Source organism: Paroedura picta, chromosome 2 (assembly GCF_049243985.1).
Source record: "Paroedura picta isolate Pp20150507F chromosome 2, Ppicta_v3.0, whole genome shotgun sequence".
Lineage (NCBI taxonomy): Eukaryota > Metazoa > Chordata > Lepidosauria > Squamata > Gekkonidae > Paroedura > Paroedura picta.
Window position 1 is genome coordinate 159,187,344 of NC_135370.1, and position 17,187 is coordinate 159,204,530.

The following is a 17,187-nucleotide window of genomic DNA, read 5'->3' on the forward strand; positions in this document are numbered from 1 at the left end:
GCAGGCTGGAGATCCAAATGGCACCCCGGTCCCTAGTTAGTAAAAGTAATGGAATTAAGACAACTTGACTCTTGCTACTCTGTAATTAATAGCACCCAAAACCATCTGCCTGAGATGAGCTGCCTAGCCCAACCTGATTATAGGTTTGCCCTGATTTTAGCAGTTTTAAAGGGAGAGGAAGTAGAGATGCATCGGAGAACAAACTCTACACAAATGGCCCTGTAAACATGGAAGATTTCATACTAATTACAGGAACTGCTTTCAGTCAGTACTCTAAAACCAGCACTGTGAAGCCAACAGGCCCTTCCAGTCACAGGGAGCATATACTTGCAAGCAGCAAGGTATTATTGTATGTGTCCATTACGGACATGACTAGAGAAACACAGTAGTTTAATGCAAAGAAGACTTTGAATGTCTCTGAACTATCCTTCTCCCCTCTTCCACAGTTCCTTAACATATGATGTAATTTATGATTTGTGGTTTTATGGGGATTTTATTGTGTTTTTAACTGTTTTATGCTGTAAACCGCCCTGAGACCTAATTGGAGAATGGCAGTCTAAAAATGAAATAATAATAAATAATAATATTTTTTGACCTCATTGCCTGGTTTTGTGCTTTCAAAAGTATTTAAATAAAAATTAAATGCTAGTGCACTTGCCAGAGTATGTTCTCTTTTTATGTCTCTCATTTGGGCGGGATTTCTTTTTAAGGAAGATTTTGCATCTTTTAGAGCTTCTGTGGTTAACGCCACTCACATTCTCTTAGATAGGTTGGCCCTGTTTCTACCTTGTGGCACACATTTTATCTGAATTTCCACAACAGCAATTTTAAGGAACCTCCAAGCATCTGGAAGAGATATGCCCCTCATGACTCTCCCTTTTGACAGCCTATTAATCAATTCCTTCATTTTTGAGAAATTTCCTTCTTTTTACATTAATATGACTTCCATGGCAACATTCCTCTTACATATATTCTGAATACGATAGTACTGCAATCACAGGATTTTATCTCAATGTGGCTCATAAAGGAATACTTCCTCCATGAGTATATACCGCCATTAAAGAAGAATGCGTGTATTAACCGTGATATACTTCCTCCATGAGTATATACTCCATGAGTATATACCGCCATTAAAGAATGCGTGTATTAACCGTGAACATGCGCTGTAAACCATGACTGATCAAACTGATCAGCTGATCAACGCACATATATGTGGTAAAAGAGACACATGAATACCTTGTATGAACTTTTGGCAGAAAATTCCAGGACCTAACAACTTGCTAGTGCAAGGTGCTACTGCAGGAAGCAAACGTGAGTGCAATTCTGTAACAGGGATGATACTGGAAGATCTCACAAAACCTTTAAAGAGGTTTAATGAGGAGACCCAAAGTCTCCATGAAAGCATGGGAGTTTTTGAGTACAGCTTGATGACAGTCATGCTTCCCCTATGCACTTCTAGTTGGGAATATCAACCTTTAAGTCATCTTCCAGAAGAGAGGCAGCAATGTTTAAAACAGAGGTAACCTATTTCATGTTTCTTACTATCAGACAGATCTGTGCTCTTTGACAGCTGCTCCAGTTCCCTGCCCAGATGGACAGACTCATTCATGCTCTGCTTCTGTGCAATCTCCAACACCATATTCTCTTCCAGCAGCTCTTCAATCCTCTTTTTGTCCGTATCCCTATCCTAATGGAGACGACACACAGAAGGACACATTATTATTAAGATTTTTTAAAATATGGGCAAAGGCCAGCGAACAGAAGACTCTTGATCATTAACATACAACAGGTAAAAAAGACAACCATGATAAGAGTATGGCAAAGCATTAAAATTATCAATTTTGGTGGCATAAGGCTTTCCATTTCCTAGATGCTAAAAAAACAAAATTTTGCAACATCATTTGAAACTGACTTAATCCTGTCTTCCAATAAAAATCTTAGCAGGCATCCATCTGCGTATTTCAGCTAGCTGTCCAGGGGCTTGAAATGAGATAGGGTGGGCACTATCAATTAATTCCTTTCTGCCTCATACAGAGTGCAATGAAACAAAATAAGGGACGTCTCCAGAATTTCTTAGTATTAACTCATGATTAGCCTGCATACTTCATAGTTACAAAGAATACTCTGCACTATGCCAGTGGTTCTCAACCTTCCTAATGCCGCGACCCTTTAATACAGTTCCTCCTATTGTGGTAACCCCCAACCATATAATTATGCAAGTGTTCTTTCACAGAAATTAAACCGAAACTGAACAATGGCGTGAAGATCCATGGTCCATGATTGTATATAAATTGTTTTTTTTTTCAAGGGTTTCTCAATTCAGTTCTGCCTCTTGCCCCACCATGATGATCTCGCTCTTTTCCGCTGCTCCAAACAGATTAACGTTCTCTCTATCTACCCAGCAAAACTGTTGTGTGGATGCCAGTGTCTTCCTGTCGGCCAAGCTGCTTGCCCTGCCGTGACCCCTGTGAAAGGGTTGTTCGACCGCCAAAGGGGTCCCAACCCCCAGGTTAAGAACCACTTGTTTAAGCTAAGGATGGCCAATTCCTTGAACCTGATGCTTACAGGGAACTATGAGTTCTTCAGCCAAATAGCTCACAGTATTAACCATCCCTTGGTCATGAACTCACAGTCCTCCAGAAGCTTGATGAGGAAATATCTGACCTTTCAGGGCTGACCAGCTTGGCAAACACCTTTACTACTAAACAAAATCAGAGTTCAGTGACACCTTTAAGACCAACTAAAATTTATTCAAGGTGTGAGCTTTTGAGTGCAAGCACTCTTCCTCAGACTATCTACCTTTACTGTGGATTAAGGGTTTCTACAAGGATGCAGAGGCTCTGGGTGACTGGCTATTTCCAAATGCAAAAAGTTCTGTCACAGCATCTGGCTCTCCTGGTATGGCATAACAAAGGGTGGGAGAAACTAAGGGTGGAAAACTTAAAACAAGGGCTGGAGATGGACCACCAACCTCTTGTTGGCCATGAATCGCAGTATTTGCCTAGGCCAGGAAAACAACTACAGAGCTTTCAAATCCCTGCAGCAGCAAGGGGAAAATACCATCACCTGCACCAATGTCACAGCATCTGAACTAGAGTTCTCATAGGGGTTTGTTGTTGTTGTTATCCGTTCAGTCGTGTCCAACCCTCGGCGATTCTATAGGAAAGTTTTTGCCATGTGCCTCTGTCTCTGACTGCTTCTTTTAGTTGGTTCATGGTCATCCCTGTATTGGCTTTGATCGTGTCGAGCCAGTGGATCCTTTGGCGACAAAGTTTCCTTTTGCTGCTGACCATGCCGAGCATTAATGATTTTTCTAGCAAGTCTGATCGCATGATGTGTCCAAAGTAAGTGAGCCTTAGCCGTAATATCTTCCCTTCTCATGACATGGTTGGTAGGGTACAAATGCTTATAGCAACCTTTCAAAATTAATTTTCCTTCAGACAGGTGAAATTTCCATTGGTCTTGTACTTGTAACGCACCATCTCTCTCTCCAGGTATTAAATTACTGAAATATTACTGCAAGTATTAAATTACCTGAAATCCCAACTCCCTCCCCATGCAGCATGGTTATATGCTAAACATGCCATAACATGCCCAGCTTTGAAATTCACATCTAATTCTCTGAAGTCTTAATAAAACATAATCATTACAGGAGTCATACACAGTTTTAAGCATAATAGTCCCAAAGAGTATCACTGTTCATTTTATCACAGGGATGTGGATGCTAGGTATGGGTTTTTGTTATAAAACTAGTGTGATTTGTTTTCTCAACAAATCAATTTATTATTTTTTACATTTTATTTACTTTATTTATATCTTGTCTTTCTCCCAATGGGAACCCAACTTTTGGATATCTTGTCTCTCCTGCCTCCTCCCTCTGGAGGTATTAGTAGAAATTGGGGCTATATTGAGGGGGGGGGGGAGTTTCCGCCATGTTGCTGGGTTGTCGGTTTCTGTATCAGTATTCCTTGTCCATTGTAGTGGGTTTTTAATAGGAATTTTAACTGGACACCTGTAACCTGCCACAGGCCTGCTTGGGAGTGGCAGATAACAAATTAAATAATAATAATAACAAATAGATGATCTTCTTTCAGAAATTATATGAGGACCATCTACAGGTAGCTCCAGTAACACCAATAGAAAAACTGTGAATATGGTGCCCACTTAAAAAATTGGAAAGCATCAGGCTCCGATGGTATCCCAGTGGAAGCACTAAAAGAAAACTCAAGAGTGGTGGGCAACCTTTTTGGCAATCCTGTTTACATACATTGACTCAACTGGCCGGATGCCCAAAGATTGGAGGACGACAACAGTTGTTCCTATTTTCAAAAAAAGCAATAAAACAGATCCAGCAAATTACAGACCTATTAACCTCTTGAATATTATTAGCAAATGTTAGTCTATTCAGATGGTTTTTTTTACTGTTTTTATCTGTATTTGATATTTGATGATCTATGACCATAATAATAAACAACTACTATTACCTGCTACAGGAATATATAATCCAGTCAGATGAACAACATAATCAGCTTAAAATAAGACCATCCCATTGATAATTAAGGACATCACACCATACCAGTTCTATGTCATGAAGTTTGGATTTCAGTTGTAGGTTTTCCTTTTCGACTTCATGCAGTTTGTCCCCACGAGCTCTTGCCATCATCAGCTGCTCTTCTAGCATTGTCTTGGTTTCAATCAATATGATGTTGTCTTCACGAAGCTCCTGCAAATTAAAAGAAAAATCTCACAAATGCAAATGGTTGAGCTCCCTTAACATTTTCAAAATCAGAAACTTTAATATGACAGTAACACAAATGCCAGGCATTTTTAATAACAAATGTTATGATTGTTTATGAGATACCATTATCATAAATGCCATGCCTTTTTCAAAGTAGAAACTGTAGATTTGCAAAAATTGTGAAGTAGACAGGAAAAGTTGAAGTTCATTGCATGTTCCATGAGAATGAAACTTTCCATCCCTGGCTCATGCCTATGAGCTGGATGAAATCAAGGGCGCTTTAACTCCACGACAATAAACTACACATCACACATGTAGGGTTTGCCCAAAAAACCCTTCTTTGTTTAAGTGTTTTCAGGAGAGCAGGGCTGAGGAGATGAAAGATGTTTTGCAGGTGAAGAGGAGCAGCCATCCACAGATCCAAAATGCCCCCTGGTCCCCTGCACCCAGTTCTAGACTTGTGTTCAATGTTAACTGGGTACCAAAACACTGAAGGAGGGGCAATCCAACAAAGCTAGTTTTGTGCATGGATCTCACCTGATCCCTCCACTACATTCTGCTCAGAGCTTGGACATGTAGATAGACAGGGTGGGATGGCTACCCTAGAGAGTGTACCTATCCTGGTAAATTTCAACCCAGGGAGGACTATGTCATATCTTTCCTCGCATACAACCTGCAAGCTTTGCATCCAGTCTCCAAAAGTCCCATGGATAAAGCTGCACTTGACTTTGTGGAACAGTTTATTAACCAAACTCCTCTTGCTGGGAACTTTTAAGCAGAACTTCAAAGGGCTACTGGACAAACAAGAAGCCCACAACGTCCTAGAGAAGCTGGAAATATGTAACATGAGAGAACCCTTTATCAAGCAGTCCCTCATCAGCTCCATCAATCCAAGGCCTACCAGTCAGTGTCTGAGCAAATGCACAGGCTGCTGTTCCTAGACTTTAGAGGAGATGTTGTGCTTCACTAGCAAGGAAATGTACTTTTTAATTTATGTATTGTATTTTCCAAAATGCTTAATCCTAGTCTCTTGTTCTTTTGCAGGCACTTAGAAAAATAAACTGCTGTTGCTGTGCTTCTACAGCAACACTAGGGTTTCCATAGGAAAGAGCTTCCATAAGGATGCCCAACTTTAACCATGGGCAACTTCACAGGTTCCCATATATTGATATTCATGGAGGCAGAACTGCCAGACAGCATCTGGGTCTGAGTGCAGAGTGGGAAAAATAAAAGTCCTCTTATCCCAGACACAATCAGTGGGATCCAGGATCACCACTTTGCAATCTCTTCAATATTTCCATTCTCACCCCTACCCCCACCCCCGGGAATTCTTACTGAACCACCCACACAACACTGTCCCACCTGCACCATAAGGTTTAAAAATATTCATACTCTGCTCAGCAGGCATAATCCATGGAGAGGCTCGCTCTGTTAAACTCTGCTAAACTCTCACAAGTTACACTGTGGTGGCCACCCTCACATCATGCAATGTTTTCTCCCCCCCATCCCGCCCTTAAAGCAACAATTTACTTGAAATAATTACTCCACACTAACTCTGAAGCTCTAAGAGGGGGGAAATTCCCAGCAGCATTGATGCTGGATGCAAATCATCTTTGTGTTAGACAGGCAACATAAACAACTTGGGCATGGAAGATTTATTCTCTCACTTAATTAACAAAAAAGCCATTAATCAACCACTCCTTTTGTAACTAATTTAAAAAAGCTTGTGCATACACCTTTTATAGCTTGGAGATGAGTGTTAAGAGACATGAAACTTTTCACCTTTAAATTCAGTTAAAAGATTACGATACTTTAGTGTTGAACTATATGTTTATTTTTAAAAGCCACGCATCTGGGTTCATGTTTAATTTTGCCCCATCCTCGTTCTCCTCTGGGAATGCTGACATGTTTGGAAGAGGGGACTCGGACAAATGCTCCCAAAATTCTGAAAGAATCTGGTTTCCAGGAGCAGCACAATGCTCAATGGAGAGGAACGCTGCAGAAGATTTACACTGGCTGATATCACCTCTCAGGAGGAAATACCTTAAGAATGCTCTGTTATGTATTACTAGATAAATACACTGGGATTATACAGGAGGTCAGTCTACATGCACACTTTACTGTAACCTGAAGCTGGTCAAATTAAAAACAACACTCATTTTTTTTCCAATTAAGTCACTACTGTGGATGGGGATGCTCATGTTTTGCATCATGCTACCATTTTGAATCAAATCTCATCAATGGCAAAACCTAAACTTGCCTCCATGCGTGCTTTATAGAAATCCACATCATGCAGTTTTTCTTTACACCGGACCAACTCCATTTCAAGGCGCTCAACTCTGTTTGATTTTTCTCTTAAGGAATCCAGCTCATCTCTGTAGGCCCGAGCAGAACGGGCATCTGTCATGAGGCTAATGTTCTGCGTAAAAGAAAGGAGCACAGCAAAAATGTTAGCATGGTCCACTGATGAAGGGCATCCACAGTTGGAAACAAGGGCAGGAATGAGAAACAATCCTGTCATGAAATGGGGAGACGCACACCAATGAAGCGGAAAAGTAATTGTGGGGCTGAACAGCCTTTCGGCTCTAGAGAAGGGTTTTCTGACCAGCAATCAATGCTAAAAGTATGACAAGCCCTGCCACACCACTGAGTTAATTATGCTACCAGCAGTTGCTTGACAACAAGAGAGAGTAATAAACTCAGGATACCTTTGTTCAGAGTTTGGAATCTCCAGTCAATGAGGACTAACAGATTTAAGCCCCTCAACTGATATGTGGCTAGTGCAAGGGAGGGACATGGGGGGTCCAAATAAATGTATTGCACGGACAAAGCTCAAGGTTTAATTCCTGACATCTTCATTTAGAATGATCTCAGTGTTGTATCAAGCAACTGATTGCAGTTTGGATTCCAAACAAGTTTTATATTGTAAATCTTTAACAAGTACAACAACTTTTGAATCATTCAGTAAGGCAGCCTGGGCCCATGCCAGAATTCTAACCTTCATCCTGTCCTACAATACTGCATCTCCCAGCTGGCTCTGTTGTTTAGAGCAGGGGTAGTCAAACCTGTGGTCCTCCAGATGCTCATGGACTACAATTCCCAGGGGCTCATGGGAATTGCAGTCCATTGACATCTGGAGGACCACAGGTTGACTACCCCTGGTTTAGAGTAATTGCTATATCTAACACCGTTTCACTCAAGTGGCAAAGATCTTTGTCTTCCTGAGATACTGGACATTTATTGGGTGATTTGACCACATATGGTCCTGTTGTCCTGACCCCCATTCTCAAAATGGCTAATTATGGGCCTGGAGTGGGTGGGAAGAGGTGAGGCCCCAGCTAGGTGTGTTCACAGATATACTTCTCAACCATATTCTGCACAGTCACACCACTTCTGGGTTTTCTCAAAGCCTGAAGAATGTTTCAGGTGTTTCTCAGCAGTGAAAAAGTTGACCAAGGTTGGTCTAAACAAATCTTCTCTGGGCAGCCACAGAGTTGGTTAGATTCTTAAAAGGTACTGCTTTTTTATTTCTTAATAGCCTCAGCAGATGTTTCATTCCACTTCTTCACTGGATTCTCCTCCTATTGACTAACCTAAACACTTGTACATCCACATATCAATAGAAATAAGAATGGAATTTAAAAGATTAAAAAAATAGCTACTAAGATCTTACCTCCTGCTTTATTTTCTGAAGTTCCAGGACTAGCTGATCTACTTCATGTCTTGTGTCAACGAGCTGCTCTGATTTCTCTTCCCTGAGGATTTTGTTTAAAAAGTTAGTTAGAAACGACACCACTAGCCCCTGGAGTCACCACTGCTTCACAAGCATGATAGACAGATACATATCTAGACCTCATGAGCTCGTAAAGGTAAAGTTAAAGGTATCCCCTGTGCAAGCACCAAGTCATGTCTGATCCTTGGGGTGGCGCCCTCTAGCATTTTCTTGGCAGACTCAATACAGGGTGGATTGCCATTCCCTTCCCCATCATGAGCTCATACCCTGACACAAACTTTGTCAATCTTTAAGATGGGACTGGACTCTTGCTCTTTCCTACTGCTCTACGCAGACTAGCATGGTCACCCATCTTGATCTAGACCGACATGAGAAATACAGCAGGATGTCCATCTCCATGTTGCTCATTTATCAAGATCAGCAATCTCATAAAAAGTTACATCTTTTGTAACACACATTCCTTTCCACTGCCTTCAGAGACAAACAACAAGCATATGGAGAAAGCCTCAAGCAAAGGGCAAAGCAACATTAGAATTAAACCCAAAGGGTGGCAGAAAGCCAGGGGCCGTGGGAAGAGAAAGAAGTTAGAAATGTAACTTGGTTGTCAGGGAAAGAAGCCCGGCAAAACAAGAGGACTGTCTTGGATGGCACACCCTCATGTTTGTTTTCTGAGAATGCATGTTGGGAAACAGCTTGTCAATGCAGTGGGTAAAGACACTGATAGTAAATGGTAGTGTTACAAGCAGGGGTTGTGTTTGTGTCAAAAGTTCTGCATTGAGCAAAATGTCCCTTTGGGTAGAGCTACACACTAATCAATATAAAGCTTCCCTTCCCCTCTGAATGGCAGATCTGCATTTGACCATTCACATGACCAGATGAGGGTCATCGCCCTTTTATCTCTCTTGTTACATTTTTACTCTACACTTTCTATATGTGGGGATTGTCTTGCTATGTACTAAGAGTAGATAGCAAGACAATCCCACAGTTTTGCTCACTTTTTAAAAGAAGTACCTACTTTTGTAACATATCTGAATATAAGGTCATTAGTCAGCATCACCGTACTGAACCTAAAAGCCGCATTTCATGTATGAATGGCAGCATCAAAGGACGTGAGGAAATAATAGTTCTCCAGCAGTACCACAGGGTTAATATCCATACTTACAGCTCTTGCCTGACCCTTCTCAGTTTAGCCTTTGTGTCTGCAAGCTCCACGGACAGATGTTGTTTGTCCTCGTTGGAGAGGCGGCTGACTGGGTTTGGGGGAGAGGTTGGGCTAGATGTTTTCAGTGGACTTGGAGGCCGTTGGGACTGCAGATAGTCTCTCTCCTGAGTGAGATCTACAATTAGCTGGAAACAAGTCAAGAAAATCACCCAACCAAGTGACATAAGTGAAAAATATTTCTCACTCACTGTTGCATTTCACACAGAGATCCTGAATTGCTTTAACAACAAACTACATGGACAGAAGATTTAGGGACATAAAGTTTTAGTGACACAAGCATGTAAATCAAGTCTGTAGCAGAGTAACCAAAAGCTCACTTATGACTCAAAGAACCTAGAGTCTATTACCGCATTGCTTACACTTTCATCAGATTTTTGTCATATTTATGCACTCCCATCAATGTGAATGATTTTTATAGATTAACTAGCTTCAAAGCCCGTTCCTAAGAACAGGCCCTGAAAGGGTCCCCTCCCCTGGCCCCTGGCCAGGCAGCTTCAGGTGGCTTTGGGCGGCAGCTCGCAGCCAAATCAAGTGGAGCAGGCGGGGTCTGGGCAGCTCGTTATCAGGGCTGATACAGAGCTCCTTAGCAGGCAGTCAGCAGACCAGGAGGCCCTGGTCAGCAGGCCCAGCCTAGCAGGCCAGTAGGTCCTCGTTAGGAGGCCCTCCACCATGATCCTTTGCTCAGTGCTCCAGGCACTGAGGCATCTGAGAGCAATGAGGCTAGAGTCCAGGGTCGGAGGGCGGGAGCCACAGGGGCAGGGCCAATCAGGACAAAGCTGGCTGCTTTCTAGGATTTATTCACTTAAAGAGTTTTTGATGGGAGGTAAATAACCAAGGAGCACAGTCAATGCAAGCCCTCCTTCTGTTCTAGTATTTAGAGCCAGTCATTCATCTCTAAAATAAGAAGGCCTGTTGCTCAGACCTGTGTGAAAGCATTTTTTTGATGACTGGCCAAATACTGCCACATTTTAACCAGTACACTATGCTGATTCTCTGGTTAGTGAGGTGCATGGGCTTCCTTTAGGATACAACATGGACCATAAGAGAGATCCTCCCTTACACATTGCACTGCCCGGACAGAAATGGCAGCTTTTAGTCACCATCCAGGAAGAAAAAGCTAAATTAATAAATACATGATCCACTGGAGGAAAAAAAACTGGTCTCTTATTTATACAAATGCCTGGCAAAGGGATGGGTGATTAGGGGCATGGAAACCGCCCCCTTCTCCCTAGATATTTTTCTCTCAGCTGGGAACCCTACTATTATCAAAGTACTGGTGAGGGGTCATTAGGGGAGAACACTGCAGAAGATCTTAGATTCAGTCCTTGGCATCTCCAGCTAAAAGAATCAGGTGGTAGGTGATGGGGGAGACCTCTCTGAGGACCTGTATTACAGTAGACATTAGATGGACGTATGGTCTGATTCAGTTTAAGAGTGTTTCACATGTCCATGAGTGAGGGGCCACCGAGAGGAAAAGAACACCGCAGAAAGTGGGCAGCATTCAGCACCCCCATGCCCCCTTCCTCTCTTAAAATTAGGACCTTTGGTGCAGGGGTAGTCAACCTATGGTCTTCCAGATGTCCATGGACTACAATTCCCATGAGCCCCTGTCTGTAAACGCTGGCAGGGGCTCATGAGAATTGTAGTTCATGGACATCTGGAGGACCACAGGTTGACTACCCCTGCTTTAGTGCATGCCTGTCTGCAGAACTATCAGTCTGCTTCTGCCAAATAATCGGACACTAGGAGGAAGAGCTGAAGGAAACAAATGCCTTCAGTTCTACATTTGAAATAAGATTGAGAAGAAAAAAGAAGATTTTTCTGGGTTTTAAGTAAAAACCAAAGAATCTTGGAACCTCATAAGTGCAGACAGCTAGCAGAGATGCATGAGTGAGCACCAAAGGAAAGCAAGTTTGGCCATTAAACAAGAGTTTGGACTGGACTGTTAGAGACCACAGATCAAAGATATTTTGGAATGTGCTTCCTTGTAACAAGATTCTTGGATGCAATATACTAGCAGATCATAGAGAGAAGTTTAACATCTAATCTGCTAAGTAAGGAAGATTTTATGATGGAGAGTTCCAAAGCATGATCACCCACCTACAATCTGAAATGGTACATTCTAGAATGTTGTCAAATGTTTGTTGCCTAATCCTGCACAATGTCTAAAGTACAAGAGGATGGGTAAATTAATTTTTTTTCATTTTTCATTAAAAAAAATTATAGTCCACCTTTATGCATAGCTCAGAGTGGCTTCCAATATAGAACTGAAACATCCAATCCCACTTCCTCTCCTCAATGTAATAAAGTCTAAAAATGCAATAAAATAAGTTATATTTTATTACATGGGTCACAGTTTTTATTAGGTACCCATGCATAATGTCGTGTAGAATCACTGTCAATGAATGTTGAATATTAATTTAAGAAGGGGGGGATGAAGCTCTAATTTTCATGTAGCACTTGACAAGCCATATGAGATAGAGAAAATCATTATAGGGTGAGCCACCGGAAAAGTCATGATGATCCTCTCAACTGCTCTGAGACAGCTATGCCGGGAGGGGTGGTGAAAAAATCCCATGAATAAATCCCATAAACAAACAAACAAACCCATATATAAGAAAACCAAATTAAGCAACATTATATATACCTCAGTACATTCATCCCTCTCATCAATCAGCCTCTTAAGGTGGAAAACCATATTTCTGGAGAGAGATTCTAGCTCTTCGGGTGCCATATCTGGCAGTTCTAGCCATTGCAAGTCAAATACATTCTCCTGATTATGTGTCACCTGAAATTAAGAACACAAAAATATCCAAAGAAGCATACAGTTTTCATTTTCTGGTCATCATACCTCAGATGTTACTTGGAAATGTCAAAAAGCTCATTGGGGGGGGGAGATATGCATTTACTTTGTTCGAAATCATTTCTGCTCTGGGAACTCTGCTGCCCTGGCTCATGTGCGGGAGCATAAATCCAGGATGGACAAGGTGCCATGAGCCGAATACTCCACTGTGCAGGAGCAGGAAGAGGCAGGGCAACCTGCCCTGGCTCAAACTCCAGCCTGCAGCCCAGCACGAAGCCTCCAGTGTGGAAATGGTCTGAATTATGCAATTCCTTTAATGCTTTCCACTTGCATAGCCCATCAGTTGATAGAGATGCCTCACCAAGTTGAACAGGATTTACATCCTGGCAAATATCTTTAGGATTGTAGGCTACATGAGCTACATAGCAAGGAAATTACATTATATAATGAAAAGGTTCATACTGTTGAGTACACTGCCCTTCTTTTATCAGAAAATTTAAGCTGAATTTGAAAACTGCTTTTATATATGAAATATGTTAATATAAATTATCATTGTTATTTATAGCCTGCCCTTCCCCAGGACAGGTAACAATAATAGCAACTCTGGTGGATGCCTTTAAAAATTAATTTTAAGATTGCAGAACTTCAAGAGGCATTAGAAGAAGAAGAAGAAGAAGAAGAAGAAGAAGAGTTGGTTCTTATATGCTGCTTTTCCCTACCCGAAGGAGGCTCAAAGCGGCTTACAGTCGCCTTCCCTTTCCCCTCCCCACAACAGACACCCTGTGGGGTGGGTGAGGCTGAGAGAGCCCTGATATCACTGCCCGGTCAGAGCAGTGTTAAAACCTGTGTGTTGGCCAGGGTTTTTAAGGGGGTTGATCAGCTGACATATTTTAAGGAGGGGAGAGTTCGGGTGCTTTTGAAACCTATTTAACTAATCCTCTTTTGAAGCCCCGTCCCAGCAGCCATCACTCTGTCCTGTGGCCATGAAAAATGTAATACTAAATAAATTTAATAATTGAAGAATAAGGTATCTATCCCAAATCCTACACAAAAGAACTGCGCAACAGTTTATATTTATTTTAAGTTCCCAAGGTGGCTTGCCGTAACATCAAGAAAAAACAATTCATAAAGTCATCATTATAACACGTTTTTACAATAGCAAGGAAAAACTGAAAGCAGCAATAAAACAATAACATAGATGGTCTTGTTTGTGAGCACTCATTTCACCATTCCTGTTTAACACAGATGCAACTAGACATTTCTGAATCCTGATTGCATTGCTTTATACCATGTAATCCGCATGGAACCTCAGTGAGAAAGGAGGGCTATAAAGGAAGCAAGTAAACATTTGTTTCAAGCACCTCTCTTTCGGAACACATAAGGACACAAGGAGTAAACCCACCACTAAACATCCTACAAGAGCATGAAAGAAAATGTTTGAGGAGTTGATTACCCTACCTCTTGTATGTGTGAAACAATTGCAGCCTGAGTTTCAATATCTAACTGCTTTATCCTTTCAATGAATTCTTCTTTTCTTTCACACTATGAGCAACAAGAAAAAAATGATCACCACCAGTATAATTAAAGCATTTCCTCAAATTAAAGAATCCCGCCCTAAAATCTTGCTTTATGAATGTTACGTCAAAAATAACTCGTGAAACTTCATTGGATACTGGGACCTAGAAGTCCTCTGTCTTATCCATAAGTGGGAGCAACTGGCATGGTAGACAGGCCCAGGGTTTGAAAACTTTTCAGTCACAATGTTTCTGCATGGCCTTCCGCAAGTCATTACTTCGTTCTAGTTGTTATGAATGAAAAACTATTGATTTTTTAAATAGCACTGCAGTTTATTGTTTGGGTTTCATCACACAAGCTTTCATCACACACATTTTCTCTGTCCACATAAAAAAAACAAAGTAGCACTTACCTGTAAGTATTGTTTATTGAGAATCTTCTGTGCAGGCTTGTCATCAGATAGGACTTTACAGCCAGAAGCCTCCAGGGGGTAGTATGTGCCAGAGCCAGAAGCTTGTTCCCACCCAGGGTTCACATGGTCTTGTGCAGCAGTGCCCCTTATCATTAGCATCTCTAGCACCACTGAAGCCAAAGCATGCAGCAGGGCAGGAGGGAGGGTATGTGCGCCTCCACAGAAGACACTCAATGAACAATAGTTACAGTTAAGTACATCATCATCGATCTTCTGTGCAGTCCCACATAGGGATTCTAGCAAGCTGCTCAACAAGAAGTGGGGCATGCTCTCTTCATTTGAACACCAAATGCGGAACTGCCTTACTCACTTGAGCCTCAAGTCTCGCCTGCAGATCCAAAGCCTACTGACATACAAACATGTCTGCTGATGCCCATGTGGAAGCACTGCAGATCTCCATCAAATACACTTTTCAGGAAAGCTGCAGAAAAAGCCATTGCCCTAGTGTAGCGATCCCCAACCTGTAGGCCGCGGCCCACATGTGGTCCGTCGACTAACTGGAGGTGGGCCATGAAGGACGCCTTCTCTCCCCCCCCCCCCCGGGCCCTTTACTTCATCCATGATCTGGCAGGCGCACATGGGACTATCTAGTTGCCGAGAAACAAGCTCAGGGTTCCCATTGATTTGTCATTGTCATGAGTTAAAATTTCCATGAAAATAAAATGTTCCTTATGTTCATTGTTGTGGTGTGTCTGTATCTTATTTTGAAGGGATGTTTAAACATTACCATAGCGACCAGAGTCAGAGAGTGTTAGGGCAGTGGGCCTCAGTAAAATTGTCAAGCGGTGATAAAAAGGTTGGGGACCACTGCCCTAGTGGAATAGGCATGAATGATCAATGGGCAAGACAATCTGGCCCTATCATAAAAACCCCTAATGGTACTGACAATGCATTAGGGCAGAGTCTGAGATGGAGTTCTCCTACCACTCTTAGAGGCACTAAAACAAACAGGGCTCTATCCCTGCAAAACTCTCTTGAGGCAAAAGAATAATGCCCTCCTATCATCTAAAGATTGCAACAAATGCTCATTCTCAGAGCTTCATGGCGGAAAAAATACAGGCAAAACAATATCTAGAACTTACTAACTACCATAGAAAGAAACCTAATACTAGGGTGAAGGATTATCCTTTCAGGAAATAACTTCAAAAACAGGGGATCTATCTGAAGGCCTGCTAATTCACACACACTCCTGGCTGAGATAACAGTTACTAAGAAACACACCTGCACAGAAAGTTCTGCCAAAGGATAGGTAGCAATGGATCCAAAAGCTTAAGCATTACCCATGGTAACCATTGGGGCACAAAGGGATCCCTAGGATGGCAGAGATTACCTAACTCCCTAAGAAACCTCTTAGACAGATGATGGGAGAAAACATGTCCCCCCTCAATTCCTTTGTGACAGCAAGAGATGGCATCCAAGCGAACCTTTAAAGAAGAAAAAACTAAGCCTTTAGCTGTCAGGCATAATAATTAGATATGACCTGCAAAGGGGTACTATCCGGCAATACATCCTTCTCACTACACCAGAGGGGAAATTGCTTCTACTTATATCTAGGATTTCTCAGTTTTCAGCTTGTTGGAGAACATCATTAACTTCCTTGAAAATATTAGGTTTCGGTCTGACGTCTCCAGGATGTCAGACTGAAGTGGTTCAGGTAGTGATAGAACACCTAGTTGAGCTGACTAAATCTGGTTGGTTTGTTAGGGGAAGGAATTGTCCCTGGGAGAACTCCATAAGGATTCAAAACCATATTTGATGAAGCCAGAAAGGTGCTACCAAGATCATGCTCAGTCCCTCACCTCTGACCTTTTCTATTACCCTGATAAGGAATGAATGTGTAAAACAGGGCTTGCTGCGAATGTAGCTGAAATGACTTCTGTTTCAAGAGACTGGGCCATATGAATTATCTGTTCTCTAAACATCTGGAGATCCTCCATGGGAGATGCCAGAGATGGCTCACCAATCCTCTCATCTGGGCTCAGGTCCAATGTTGTGTGGAATCCTTCAATCTTGATTGCTGGCTCTTCTCCTCTAACTACAGGAAAAGATAATGCAGTCTGTGTGACATGGTCACTGAAGGCAGATACGAAGACACCTGATGAGGATAATGATATAAACTCGCATCCCTGAGACTTGTGAATTTGTTGTCCCATTCTTCCAAATATACCAGAGATATCATGTAGAGATGTGAAGGCTACCACATAGGTATCTGGAGTTGAGACTTGGGTACCCTGGTCTTTGTTCCAAATCAGATGTGTAGAACTTGGCCATGTGGTAAGCTAGTATCCTTGTTTCATCAAAGGTAGAAATGGGTGGAGATCTCGAACTTGGAGACAGGGCACTGGGCTTCTCTTGCAACGTTCACATTGGCTCAGGAGTGAAGAGTGACTGAGATCGGACCTGTGAGGTCATGGCTCTGGGAGGCAGAGCCAAATGCACTGATCTGAACACAAAGAATTGGGAGCTTTCTCCATGGCAGACTTGGACAAGGCCATAAGGCTTTAAGGGCTTTCTTTCACAACACTGCCTTATATTTCAGCACACTATCCCCCCCAACTTTATGGGTGAAGCAGACTTTACTTGTGGAGACACTATGCCCTTCACCCAACCAGAACAAAGGTTGCGTTCATCAATTTGGGTCATCTTCGCTCCGTATCAGAAGCACTTCTTGAAAAGGGCCTTTTGAGCCATAGAAGGGACTCAG

At 42.1% G+C, this 17,187-nt stretch overlaps 1 protein-coding gene across 3 annotated transcripts in view; it reads right to left on the minus strand.

Moving 5' to 3' along the window:
- CCDC88C (coiled-coil and HOOK domain protein 88C) overlaps nt 1-17,187 on the minus strand; it is a 132,435-nt gene that overhangs the window by 42,838 nt on the left and 72,410 nt on the right. For all 3 annotated transcript variants that reach the window (XR_013228565.1, XM_077323495.1, XM_077323496.1), the window contains exons 6-12: nt 13,955-14,038; nt 12,341-12,481; nt 9,634-9,818; nt 8,412-8,493; nt 6,999-7,157; nt 4,577-4,723; nt 1,543-1,687 (exon numbers count right to left, since the gene is read on the minus strand). Coding sequence is in view for 2 of the 3 variants with exons in the window: in XM_077323495.1 (XP_077179610.1) it covers nt 1,543-1,687; nt 4,577-4,723; nt 6,999-7,157; nt 8,412-8,493; nt 9,634-9,818; nt 12,341-12,481; nt 13,955-14,038 (943 nt within the window). In the remaining variant the exon portion in view is untranslated. The remainder of the gene's footprint in view (nt 1-1,542; nt 1,688-4,576; nt 4,724-6,998; nt 7,158-8,411; nt 8,494-9,633; nt 9,819-12,340; nt 12,482-13,954; nt 14,039-17,187) is intronic.